Source organism: Nomia melanderi, chromosome 11, assembly GCF_051020985.1.
Source record: "Nomia melanderi isolate GNS246 chromosome 11, iyNomMela1, whole genome shotgun sequence".
Classification (NCBI taxonomy): domain Eukaryota; kingdom Metazoa; phylum Arthropoda; class Insecta; order Hymenoptera; family Halictidae; genus Nomia; species Nomia melanderi.
The window spans coordinates 4427672-4440318 of NC_135009.1; the positions used below are offsets into that span (position 1 = coordinate 4427672).

The following is a 12647-nucleotide window of genomic DNA, read 5'->3' on the forward strand; positions in this document are numbered from 1 at the left end:
CTTTAAATTATGAAACACCTTTAACTGAGGTGATAGTTTTCGACAATATCAATAGGTATGGTTGCCAAGGTTTCGCATTTTAATTATCGTTTATGACAACAGTTACAAGACCACACCAAATTAGAAGGAAATAATTACTCTTACATACACTTTAATACACGTATAATAATAAAAATAATAGAAATAAAGATGTTTGAACAGAATTGTTAAATCGATTATTTAATGTGAAATTAAAATGACCCGCGAAAGAGAAGGAAATCATATAGTTTGGCACATAAAAGTACTCACATTGCAGGTTTGCCAACCAACTCCTAATAATCCTTTCTACGGAAGTTTACCAACATGGCGGACTCAACGGGTAAAACAATATCGAAAAAGTGAGTAAAATAACATTACGCGAGTAAAATCAAATGAACGTGTTCATTTTATTTAAATCTATATCAAATTATCTCTTATCTATGTCTATAGTTTTAACATAACCTACGTAGGACAATAACTGATGTGCTCTCACCATCCACGTTGTTTCATGGACAATTGCCTGCGTTTATATAGATTTCTTCAAATGTAAAATAAAAAATTCTTATAAAAATATGATTATAACTAATTATAAATAATTTAAGTACATTACTAGCTGACGTAATAAAAACATTATTCTTGATTAACTATGCTGCGTAACATAACCAAAACTGTTGTTGATGTGGTACAGCCAATACTCTTAAAATCAACAAAATTGCATCAGATAAATGCAGGTCGTTTTTACGTGAAGTGGGTACAACTTAAGTGGGATTATAGTTGTTTGAGTGGAATACGAAACTATTTCCATATTTCTATCATGATTGCAGTGAACAAAAAAGGCAATTAAAGGCGCTACAGAAATTAAAAGAACAAGCAGAAAAAAAACGAAATGCAAATACTGTAGCAGCAACAGAAGGCAAACCTAAAGTTTTGGAAAATGATATTAAGGAAGAAGAAATTAGCCCACACGTAAATGATTATATTTTAGAATAAAACTTATCAAATACTCATAATATTCTTACTTTAAATTAAAATTATACTGTTTATTTTATAGGAGTACGTTAGACTTAGAGTCAATGCAATTAACCAACTTAAAAGTAATAACGATGATCCATATCCACACAAATTTCATGTATCAGTATCACTGGAAACTTTTGTTGAAAAGTTTAGCGATAACATAAAGGAAGGAGAAATAATAGAAAGTGAAATACATAGCATTGCTGGTCGCGTACATGCAATTAGAGAAGCTGGTGCTAAACTTATTTTCTTTGACCTTAGAGGAGAAGGTGTTAAAGTACAAGTCATGGCTAATGCAAAGCATTATGCTGATCGAGACAAATTTGTAACTGATATTTCTAAAATTAGAAGAGGTGATATCATTGGTATAATTGGCAATCCTGGAAAAACCAAAAAAGGTGAACTTTCTATAGTGCCATACACTATTACACTTTTAAGTCCTTGCCTACACATGTTACCAAACCTTTACTTTGGATTGAAAGATAAGGTATAAATGAGTCACTAAATTTTATTTAAGATTATGTACAAATCAAAAGTAATAATAACTTAATATCTAATTGATTAGGAGACAAGGTTTCGACAGCGATATTTAGATCTGATATTAAATGATAAAGTAAGGAAAACATTCCTTGTGCGAGCAAAAATTGTTGCATATATTCGTAAATTTCTTGACGAGCTTGGATTTTTGGAAGTTGAAACACCAATGATGAATATGATTGCTGGTGGAGCTACAGCTAAACCATTTGTTACACATCACAATGAATTAAATATGGATTTATATATGCGCATTGCTCCAGAACTATATCTTAAGGTAATAAATATTTATATATAATCATGATCAGTTATTACACATTAGATCTATATTAATGAGATATCATTTACACTTTTAGATGTTAGTTGTTGGTGGATTGGATAGAGTGTATGAAATTGGAAGACAATTCAGAAATGAAGGAATAGATTTAACACATAATCCAGAATTTACTACTTGTGAATTTTATATGGCATATGCAGATTATAATGATCTAATGTCCATTACAGAAGATATGATATCTGGGATAGTAAAAACCATACATGGCAGTTATAAAATAACATACCATCCAGATGGACGAGAGGGAGAATCAGTGGAAATCGACTTTACTCCACCTTTTAAGCGTATTTCTATGATTAAGACTCTGGAAAATGCTTTAAAGGTTAAGTTACCTCCTGCAGAAGAATTGAATACTCCAGAAGCAAATCAGATGCTTAGTGAACTTTGTAACAAACATGAAATTGAATGTCCTGCACCTAGGACAACTGCTAGATTGTTAGATAAAGTATGTATTTAGCTTAAAAATTTTGGATTAATATATTTACTAAACGTGTATATTTGTAACAGCTCGTTGGTGAATTAATAGAGGAAACTTGTATCAACCCCACATTCATCTTAGATCATCCTCAAATCATGTCTCCTCTAGCCAAGTGGCATCGTTCCGAGAAGGGTCTTACAGAACGATTTGAATTGTTTATTATGAAGAAAGAAATCTGTAATGCGTATACAGAATTAAATGACCCTATAGTGCAAAGAGAAAGGTACTGCTAATACTTTTGTCATTTAAGTAAGTAATTTTTATTAACTTTACTTCGATTTTTGAAATTAATGCAACTTCTTTTATATCTATACAGATTTGAACAACAAGCCAAAGATAAAGCAGCTGGAGATGATGAAGCACAATTAGTTGATGAAAACTTTTGTACTGCCTTAGAATATGGTTTGCCACCAACTGCTGGTTGGGGAATAGGCATTGACCGATTAACTATGTTCTTGACGGATTCTAATAATATCAAGGTAATTATTTCTATATACCGAATAAGAGTGAAAAGATTAGTAATAATAAATCTACAATCTAATTTCAGGAAGTATTGCTATTTCCACAAATGAAACCAGATGACCCAAATAAGAATAAAGGTATTCCTGAAGATGATAAAACAAATGAAAATAACAAAAGTAACATAGACAAATAAAACAAGATCTTATACTTGTGGTCTAAATTTATGTATGTCTTTTACTAATGAATATGAATTTTAAAAAATAAATAAATTATACTTCTAAAATTTAGTCTCTTTTATGTTTCACAGTCTTTATTTCATACTTTGTATATATTAATCACCATCAAAATAGTATAAATCTAGTAAGAACACACATGAAAAGTATTAATACATATTCACACACGTAATTTTAACATTTCAGCTGTAGTAAGTTTTCTTAAAATATTTATTAAAGTTCAGTGTAAAATTAAACATTTATTATAAAATATGTAAATCATAATTAAAAATTAATAGATATTTACAGTACAACTTTGGAATAAGCAAGTACTAAACCATGCGTACTTGCAATTCACTGGCAGCTTCTTTATATTGTCAAACATTTAAGTAATAAATAAATAGAATTCTTTCAAGAATCTTATAACCATGTACAAAAAGAACTTAAAGGAAGACCTATTATATTGTGTTACCTTAATAAATACCATTTACTGTAACAGTTTATATTAATTTTTAAATAGTAATCAATAGATGAGTTACCAGAGAAACGTTGAAATATTAATTTAAATTTGATATGTTTCCTGGACTCTTGAATTGTGGCAGCTCTTTTAATGGTTCATTTATTTTATCTTGGTAAAATGTATTAAGAAATGAGATACTTCATTTTCTCATTACAGGAAGTACAGAAGAAAGCTATTTGTCTTCATCAACTTTCTTCTTCTTGAACATATTTTGTAACAGAATTATAATGTGCACCTAGTTCATACATATGGCGATGATAAGTCAATATCATCTTTTTGTCATTATTGTAATCATCTCCAATAATATATGGTACACCTGATGCTTGAATGACTTCAATTGGACATTTAAATATATGTGAAAGAACTTGTAACTACATTAAATAAAAGTAATTATATAACTATTACTCTTAAGAATTATATTATGTGTATGTATACATTCAGATATTAATTTTAACCAACCTCAACTGCACCGCCCCAAGCACTCGTGTCAGCCACATCGTTGCAATATTTCTCATATTGTTCTGGTGACAGAAAATCATCAGAATTTGGGTTAGAAATGAATGGCAAAAATTCATTCATATTTTCCCTTAAATATGTAGCAGTTTTTGATCTTAATTCACGAAAATTTAATGGAACCTCTCCTACAATTTTCAGTTGATGCGCAACAGCATTATACAAACTGTAAAAAATTTATAATATAAAAATCATAAATGTTTATAATTAATAAAACAGAAATAGATTATAAATAAATATATTACCAATGACCATCGCTTGGAATTTCATAAATCGTTAGACCACGTTCATACAGAATTTTTTTTATGGTTTGTAATTCCATATTTCTTTTACCAAATACATTTAAAGCTTCCTGCTCTATGATTCTTTGATTACGTTCTTTTTCTGCATTTGCCTTTTTATCCCTTCTTTTTTGTGCTTTTGAAATTCGGTGCATTGGTTGTTCATTATGTTTGTCATCTGTTTCTTTATTACTATTATTTTCTGCATTTTCATCTTCTGTATTATTAATATTAAAGTGTGCAACTTTCCATCCAGTCAGTTCCTCTTCTTGTTTTTTCTCTAAAGTTTCTTCCAGGTGATTGATTTCTTCAGTGACTTCCTTCTTTTTTTTCTTATCACCCTTACAAATAGACTTTTTCAAATTTTGTATTTGCGCTGAGATTTAAAATGGCATCGCTAAGTAAGTTCATATTACTAATGTAATAAAATACTAATAACAGAAACTCACAGTAAAAGTAACATTTGAAATGACATAACATAAATTAAATCGAAAGTGTAAGAATCAATAATTGTTTAATTTAATTACCTTGCAATTCTTTTCGTTCTTTTTTATGTTTCTGTATTAAATCTTCCTGTGTTAACATTAACTCTGCCATTTTGAATTTAGAAGTTATTTAAAACGTACACATTTATTTTAAGGTTAAGAAGAAGAATATCAGGCATGATGATCAGCGAATAGTACCACAGCATTTTCATGAATCAATTTTCCGTTTTGATGCGATATTAGGTAAAGCAAAGATGTTAAATCGGTATCCGCGGGCACTCTAGTGATACTCCCCTCACCAGAAGTTACCCTCTCCATACTTACTGTTATCTGGATTGAACACTATATAGAACTGCTCATATACTAACAGGTAACAGGTACACAATCTCGGGTAGCTCTTTGAATAGAGGTAGTGGGGAACACTGTTCTGAGTTACTAGCGTAAGGGGAGTAAGTTAGACACCTTCGAGGTAAACTTAAATTTTCTACTCTTGACTTAAGCCGAATATCTAAGAATTATTGACTGTCCCTTGTAGTGTAGTCATGTTTTTTAAAATAAATATAATTAATTAATTCAATGTTCTTATCATTATAAGTTTCTTTTTCACGTTTTTATGGAGTATGTTCAACAGTGTAATTATTTGTAACGTTTATTGTGCTATAAACAATATCTACGCAGCTATATAAACGAAATAGTGTGCCTATCGGACTCATAGAAACGTGATTATAGAGGCCATTTACAAATGCCTTTATGTTCCAAAACTATGCTTCGAAAAGCGGACTTATAGTTTACTATATAGACGTTTAGTCGTTAAGTTGTTTCGGTAAAAGAAAGTTGGGTGATCGTGTTAATTGTTTAGTTAATTATTAAATAGCAAAAATGGCAACAGACGAAAATTCTTGGAGAACGCAAAATTTTCGTCAAAGTGTAATAGCGAAAATGTAAGTTGATTTACATTTAAAAATCTTAAACAGTGAAATATTTTTATTAACATGATTCGAAAGTGTACAATAAAGAATAAAACGGCAAAAAATCATGCAATGTATAATTTTTCTACAAAATATAAAAAAATATATTCGTGTGCGTAAATAAATAAACTAATAAAATTCTATTTAGTGAATATTTTCTACACAGAGATGAAGCTGTACAGTCATCTGGAATGCCCATTACCAGAAATAGTATTGATATGGAAAATCATGTTTTTCAAAAGGCAAAAACCAGGGTTTGTTATCATTTTTATTTTTCTTTATATGTATATTGGTATATTAACATTATATTTAATTTTATGGACACAAGTTTTTATAATTCTTCCTACATAGTAATAAATATTAAAATATTACTTTTATTCTTATATTTAAAACATTAAATTAAATGCAAATGATGAAATCTTTTTATTGCAGGAAGAATACTTAAGTTTCGTAGCCAGACTAATCCTACATGTCAGAGAACTAAGTAATATATATATATATATATATATATAAAATTATGTGTATATGAATATTTATATATATACATACATACAATTTAAATGTTATCAGCTAAGTTTATTTAGTATATGTTACTATTTTATTTAGATTCTAAAAAAGCTGGAGCTACTCCACCAGGTACGGCTGGTTCAGGAAATCAAGGAATGCCAGATCCAATTGGAGCATTACAAACGTTGGCACGTCAAGGAACTGGTAATAATCAAATGATGAATATTAGCGGACCAGGACCAAATCCTCAGGGAATAATACCCCAACAACCTGCAAATACAGCTACAAATTGTAAGTTTATACAACAATAAAGTTACATATATTATTTCATTTTTAAATATGTAAAACTATCTTCGAATGAAATTATTTTACTATTTAGTTTAATAAACAGGAAAACTAATATATAATATATTTCTCTCAGTCTGTACAGTAATAAAGATTATTTATTTTCTTATTAATATTTCGCAGATGTTAGTCTTCTTTGATGAAAGTAGCAATTAAATTTATATATCATTAGACAATCTTTTATTTACAATATTAAGTTCCTTCAAATAAATAATATTCGTAAATTATTAAGTTATTACATATGCACAATAATTGAATTTGTCTGTTATACAGTCAAAAATATGGAAAATGATGCCTATTTACAAAGCATTAATGTATCCACAATATATATTGTTATATTATTTATATAATGTTACAACATTTGTTTTAATATTTAATACTATCAGTATTAAATATTTAAGTCATATAAAAGTGCTTGCTGATTACAAGAATTGTGTCATTAAGGTTGTTAAATTTAAGCACCTATAAAGAATTTCAACTAATAAAATAATAATTATTTTATATTTCATATGACTTACACCAAATCCATAAATGTTGTATTAAAAGAATGAAGATAAAATATATAATACAGTTTATAAGTAAATTTTATGTGTCCTCTATGTATTATTTATTTTCTGTCATACATAAATACATAATATATGTTTTACTAATAAATTTAATGGATTCATTAGTTTATACACATAAACATAAAGTTACAATTTTTAAACATATATAAATTTTGTGGTAAATAAGTTTTAAAAGAATGCGATTATAAATTTATTTATAACAATTTCTTTTGTATTATTTATTTTTTTCAGTATTGCAAAGCTTAAATCAACGTCCTGGACAACCTATGACCATGCAAAGTATGCAGAATAAAATGCCAGGTATAGGTATGATGTCTGCTCAAACTAGTGGTCCAATGAACCACATGGGTCCAATTCAAACTATGCAGAATAATTCAATGTTGACACAAATGAATCCAATGGCGCAAGGAAACATGCCCCAACAAATGAATCAAGTTGTTCCCAATCAAATGGGACCAATTACTACTGGACAAATGCAACAAAATATGCAAGTATGTAGATACTATGTTATTTTATATGTGTATAAAAGGAACTTACTTTAGCAATAAATGAAAGATTCAAAGACAATTTAAAAGGAAGTTATATGAAATAAATTAATATCTCTAATACATTGCTTGAAATAACATCTATTTGTATATAATAATTTCTGCATATACATATATACAGGGTGTCCTGTAACTGGTGGTACAAACGAACAGGAGGTGATTCTACATGAAAAACTGAATAAAAAATTTATAATAATATATTTCCATATGAACCTTTAAATTTTGAAACTTATTTTGCTCGAAAACAAAGCTTCATATTGTAAGAAGGCAGGTGTGAACGTAGTGAGAAGATGGCAAGTATGAATAGAGTGAAGATGACTAATGATCACGACGTGCTGTATTGACGCTCGAGAGCGGTAAGTTCGAATAGGAAACTGTCAAAAAGGGATATTGCGAAAAAGGTCTGGAATGGAGGAGAATGTTCAAGAAGGTTCAGTTGAATCAGCTTCCGGTTCGGAAGTGATAAAAGAACGAGCGGCAATTCCGTGGCATCAGTCAATTATGAAATGCCGAATGCTAATGTAACCGCGTCCATTTAAAATTAAAAAAATCCTTACAATATGACAAAATTTTATTCTACATTTTGGATTCAGTTTTTCACATAGAATCTCTCCGTGCTCTCTTATGCCACCAATTACAAGACACCCAATATACATATGCATTTTCGTTCGCTCAATATGATCTTTCTAAATTTCTGTTACTTATACCATTTAATAATAGTTTAGTAGAATTTGTATATTATCTTAGTTTATTATTAACCCTTTACCTACTGGTATATATTCACAAATGTGTCTGTCTAAACGCAAAACAAAAAAAAAGTTGTACAAATGCTGATACATTCATTTCTTATCTATATGTGATGATTTATGTACATAAGACATAAACATAAACACTCTACGCACTTGTTTCATTGACGTAATCTCGATAAAATAAATAAAAGTCAATAAGTGACCCCCGTTTCCGGCATAATTTATCAAATCGCTTATTAACGACGGCCGTATCTTACGAAAATTTTGTACCGTCGTCTATTGACGACAACCGTAGTTAAAGGGTTAACCATTGGGAAAGGCTAAAAGTGATTACAATTTACATTGCTGAAGTAGGTCCTACAAATTATAAAATATCTTGTATAATTTATTTTTTGCAGTAATTGTACAAACAAGTAACAAAGTTTTTTTTTAGACACAAATGCAAAATCAGTTATCCAATCAAATTAGTAATCAAATTGGTGCATCTATAAGTGGAATTCAAACTAGTATGTCTCAACAAATGAATCAAATTGCGCCAGGGCAGTTAGGTCCTGGTCAAATGCAACAACAATTAAATCACATGCAGAGGAAGGTAATTAAACGAAGGATTAATTAATTGATGATGTAAAAAACTGAAAAGAGTAATTACTATACAAAATATATCTGATATATATTAAAGTACCTATGGGAACTAAAAGAGAACAAAAAATTTACTACAATGCTCAGCTCATGTCCACAGGATGTTACCTCTAACACTACGCACGATGTTTCACCCACTTGCAGTAATGTTACGAAAAAAAAGGTTTAAAACAAGAGTTGCAGGGTATGGACTGTATAATAGATATCAGTAAAAAAAATTTCAAAAACAGTTTGTTTTCATATTGAAATCAAGATCACCTTGTGTTTTGCAAATTGGAACACATATTTTTTTTACATAGTGGAAAAGTGAAATATTTAGCTTTCCGTCGTATTTGACCTGAAAACACTGTAAACATTATATGACACCGAAGTGGTCAGCACAGAATATTGCTTGGACGAAAATGATAATTCGTCGTTGCGGTTCCTTTTTTAGTCTTTGTTATTACGCAAGAACGTACTTCCAATATTTGGTGCAAAGTAATCGTTTATTACAATGTGACTTCTTCAGTGTCAAATAACGTAAAAATATCATATAATATGTGTTTTGAATTCGTCTCGATGTCCTCTATAATATGGTAAAAAAAATATGTGTTCCTATTTGCAAAACACAAGGTGACCTTGGTTTCGACATGAAAACAAACTGCTTTCGAAATTTCTTTTACTGATATCTATTATACAATCCATACTCTGTAACTCCTGTCTGAAACCTTTTTTTTCGTAAGATTGCTGCAAGTCGGTGAAACATCGTGCGTCGCGTTAAAGGTAACACCCTGTATATCTTGCTTTTATTTTATGGTAATATTACTTCAAAATTAAAGTATATTCATAATATACTAATAATTTAAAAAGTTTTAATGTATATTATTCTACTTTTTACAAATTAAATTTTTATGAAAGTTTAAAGCAGAACGTTTATCGATTTTATTTGAATTCTTCTGCTACGTCCATAAGGATTTATTATGATATAAATAATGTATAAGTTTCATATTATATATCTTCATTTGTTAGAATTGTCTCTTTGAAGTTCCCATTACACAAACTAATATTAGCTATTTTGGTGTTTATTCTGTACATTATGAGATTGTGAATTCTATTATAATACGTAGTCTGCATATCATATAGACTTCCAAAATATTTTATAGAAATTTTAATGATATTGAAAGATATTTTATAAAAATTTTATTGCAAATTGAAACAAAGTGATTCTTGTAAGAAAAATACTCTCTTACTGCAGTAAACTCTGGAAGGGTTAATGTCTTCTAGAAAATTAAACTTTACAAACTAGTTAAATGTAATTACTTTATAATATAATCATTTCGAGTCATTTATGTGTATTCATTACTTTTAGCCTGGTGAAATGATAAATACTGGATATCCAGGCCCTAGAAATGTTGCAGCAAATCAGTTTTTACGACAAAGTCCATCCCCATCAGCTCCAAGTCCAGCTGGTTTAGGTGCACCATCAAGGTCATTTACACTTTATGAATATATAAATAGATATATACATGTTTAGAACATGCAACATTAAAATATATGTGTTTTAGTAATCAGATGGTAGCATCTCCAGCATTAGTTCCATCACCAAGTCCACAACATGCTATAATGGCAGGTCCACAACGATCTGTTGGTATGTTAAAATCAGTTTTTATTAATTTGTTAATTTAAAAACATCGTAAATACAAACAATTACGAGTAAAATTAATGCATAATATATATTCATATAGGTATGGCACCATCACCTAGCAGTTCTTTGAACACTCCTGGAGGTGTGGGTGCTACTCCAAGTCCACAACAAGAAGACCAAGCATACAGAGATAAAGTTAGACAATTGAGTAAATACATTGATCCTTTACGAAGAATGATTGCTAAAATGGGCAATGAAGGAAGTAAGTAATACGCATATTCCACTGATAATACGAAAATATCAATCTTTGCATATATATTATTACACAATACATGTATTTTGCAGATGTCGATAAATTAAGTAAGATGAAAAAGCTTTTGGAAATTTTATCAAATCCCAGCAAACGCATGCCAATGGACACATTATTAAAATGTGAGGCAGTCCTTGAAAAAGTTGACTTTAAGCGAAGCGATGCAAGTGTTGGTCCTCCTGTAACAACGCTTAAAGAACATCATTTCTTTAGTCCACTTTTGGAAGCAGTAAGCACACATCTTCAAAGTCCAGTGGTAAATCATACGTTACAACGAACCTTTGGTCCATGTCTAGAAGCATTATTTGGTCCAGAAATAAAGTATGTAATATTTAAAACTGTGTTATGAATAATTTTGTTTTAAAATACTACTAACAAAATTATTTTCGTGAAAATAGAAATCTACCACCACCACTAAAGAAACAAAAAATAGAAGAATCCCCTAGTGAAATACCAGATGTATTGCAAGGTGAAATAGCTCGATTGGATCAACGATTTAAGGTAGTCTAATTACGTTGGTGTTACACTTTGTAATCTAAATATATTTATATCACCCTTTTGTGAATGTTTGTAGGTCAGCCTTGACCCTGCGCAACAAACAGGATCCAAATGTATTCAGTTAATATGTTGGTTGGATGATCGTCATCTTCCATGTGTACCACCAGTATCAGTTACGGTTCCCGCAGATTATCCTTTAACACCACCGCGTTGCGTGATGGCATCTCACGAATATGCTACAACATTTCTTTGTGCTGTGCAGAAGGCTTTGAATGCACGTATTACGAAACTTCCTCGCCGCTTTTCTGTATCACAGCTATTAGATACATGGGAAATGAGTGTAAGACAAGCAAGTGCGCCTTCGCAAGTACCTGTTACTGCCAGCACTGTATTAATGGGCTTCTAATAAAATTTACGTGTAAACTACTTTATAATTTGATATACATATAGATTGAAATGTTACTTTCAGTTTATTACAAATTTTTTTATTTCATTTGAGTAAATATTGGTCATGAAAAAATTTAATATAATAAATAAAAATTAATATAATAAATTCCAGCAAAAAGCCATGCACTGTTCTTATTTAACTTTTTATATTTGAAACAAAAAATCTTTTTTAAGTAAACTACTTAAGCTAGATGCTTGGAGCATGTAAGCATGTATTCAACTGTCAGGTGCTAGCTATTTCCTGGAGTATGTATACATGCAGCTTTAAGGGGCAAGTTGCTTGGAATGTATAAGTATGCAGGTGTGCGTGGAAATCAATGTACGCCCGGTTCTAGATGCATATGAGCGCGATCTTCTTTTGCATAAAAATTATATTTTTGTTGATTGACCCGTAACTGACCGTGGTTGGCCTCGGAAAACAAGATAGATTGCAGAAATAGTCGATTTTGTACGGGCGAATTGTACATGAGATACATAAAGAGTGAGAACGAAAGGGAGTGTGTACTTAGTTTTTCTTTCCTGTATTCAGACGTTTGTTATATTATTTTTTGTGACAATAAAATCCTGTTTGTATGAGAACATCAATTATCTTACACTT

The 12647-nt window shown here is 29.9% G+C and overlaps 3 protein-coding genes across 7 annotated transcripts; 2 read left to right on the forward strand and 1 right to left on the reverse strand.

Moving 5' to 3' along the window:
* Positions 1–273: 273 nt before the first annotated feature.
* LysRS (Lysyl-tRNA synthetase) lies at positions 274–3118 on the forward strand. Of its 3 annotated transcripts, none has more exons than XM_031994695.2 (9): positions 295–377; positions 469–765; positions 843–984; positions 1070–1519; positions 1598–1843; positions 1923–2345; positions 2408–2601; positions 2695–2857; positions 2926–3118. In XM_031994695.2, exons 2-9 carry the CDS (start codon positions 665–667, stop codon positions 3031–3033), a joined length of 1827 nt encoding a protein of 608 aa, XP_031850555.1. In that variant the 5' UTR covers positions 295–377; positions 469–664; the 3' UTR covers positions 3034–3118. The 3 variants fall into 3 exon arrangements, with proteins under 3 accessions (XP_031850557.1, XP_031850555.1, XP_031850556.1); XM_031994696.2 differs by having other exon boundaries at positions 469–564; XM_031994697.2 differs by lacking the exon at positions 469–765 and having other exon boundaries at positions 274–377; positions 2926–3113.
* Positions 3119–3194: 76 nt separating this feature from the next.
* LOC116435255 (deubiquitinase OTUD6B) lies at positions 3195–5170 on the reverse strand. Its single transcript, XM_031994703.2, has 4 exons — positions 4894–5170; positions 4331–4742; positions 4032–4251; positions 3195–3943 (listed from the first exon to the last, which is right to left on the reverse strand). Exons 1-4 carry the CDS (start codon positions 4961–4963, stop codon positions 3758–3760), a joined length of 888 nt encoding a protein of 295 aa, XP_031850563.1. The 5' UTR covers positions 4964–5170; the 3' UTR covers positions 3195–3757.
* Positions 5171–5349: 179 nt separating this feature from the next.
* On the forward strand, positions 5350–12630 carry MED15 (mediator complex subunit 15). 3 transcript variants are annotated; one of them, XM_031994692.2, is made up of 12 exons: positions 5350–5792; positions 5968–6073; positions 6252–6303; positions 6426–6617; positions 7469–7728; positions 8965–9123; positions 10519–10637; positions 10715–10797; positions 10895–11056; positions 11140–11425; positions 11503–11605; positions 11679–12630. In XM_031994692.2, the coding sequence occupies exons 1-12, from the start codon at positions 5731–5733 to the stop codon at positions 12006–12008; spliced, it is 1914 nt and encodes a 637-aa protein (XP_031850552.1). In that variant the 5' UTR covers positions 5350–5730; the 3' UTR covers positions 12009–12630. The 3 variants fall into 3 exon arrangements, with proteins under 3 accessions (XP_031850552.1, XP_031850553.1, XP_031850554.1); XM_031994693.2 differs by having other exon boundaries at positions 5367–5792; positions 5986–6073; XM_031994694.2 differs by lacking the exon at positions 6252–6303 and having other exon boundaries at positions 5753–5792; positions 5986–6073.
* Positions 12631–12647: the final 17 nt, after the last annotated feature.

Excerpts from the sequence above, each read along its gene's own strand:
- LysRS (XM_031994695.2), top strand. The coding sequence starts at position 665 with ATGCTGCGTAACATAACCAAAACTGTTGTTGATGTGGTACAGCCAATA. Across the intron at positions 1,844-1,922 it reads CTCCAGAACTATATCTTAAG|ATGTTAGTTGTTGGTGGATT; the intron begins GTAATAAATATT and ends TTACACTTTTAG. Across the intron at positions 2,858-2,925 it reads CGGATTCTAATAATATCAAG|GAAGTATTGCTATTTCCACA; the intron begins GTAATTATTTCT and ends ATCTAATTTCAG.
- MED15 (XM_031994692.2), top strand. The coding sequence starts at position 5,731 with ATGGCAACAGACGAAAATTCTTGGAGAACGCAAAATTTTCGTCAAAGT. Across the intron at positions 6,074-6,251 it reads TTCAAAAGGCAAAAACCAGG|GAAGAATACTTAAGTTTCGT; the intron begins GTTTGTTATCAT and ends TTTTTATTGCAG. Across the intron at positions 11,426-11,502 it reads TTATTTGGTCCAGAAATAAA|AAATCTACCACCACCACTAA; the intron begins GTATGTAATATT and ends TCGTGAAAATAG.
- LOC116435255 (XM_031994703.2), bottom strand. The coding sequence starts at position 4,963 with ATGGCAGAGTTAATGTTAACACAGGAAGATTTAATACAGAAACATAAA. Across the intron at positions 4,743-4,893 it reads AGAACGAAAAGAATTGCAAG|CGCAAATACAAAATTTGAAA; the intron begins GTAATTAAATTA and ends TTTAAATCTCAG. Across the intron at positions 3,944-4,031 it reads CTTGGGGCGGTGCAGTTGAG|TTACAAGTTCTTTCACATAT; the intron begins GTTGGTTAAAAT and ends TATTTAATGTAG.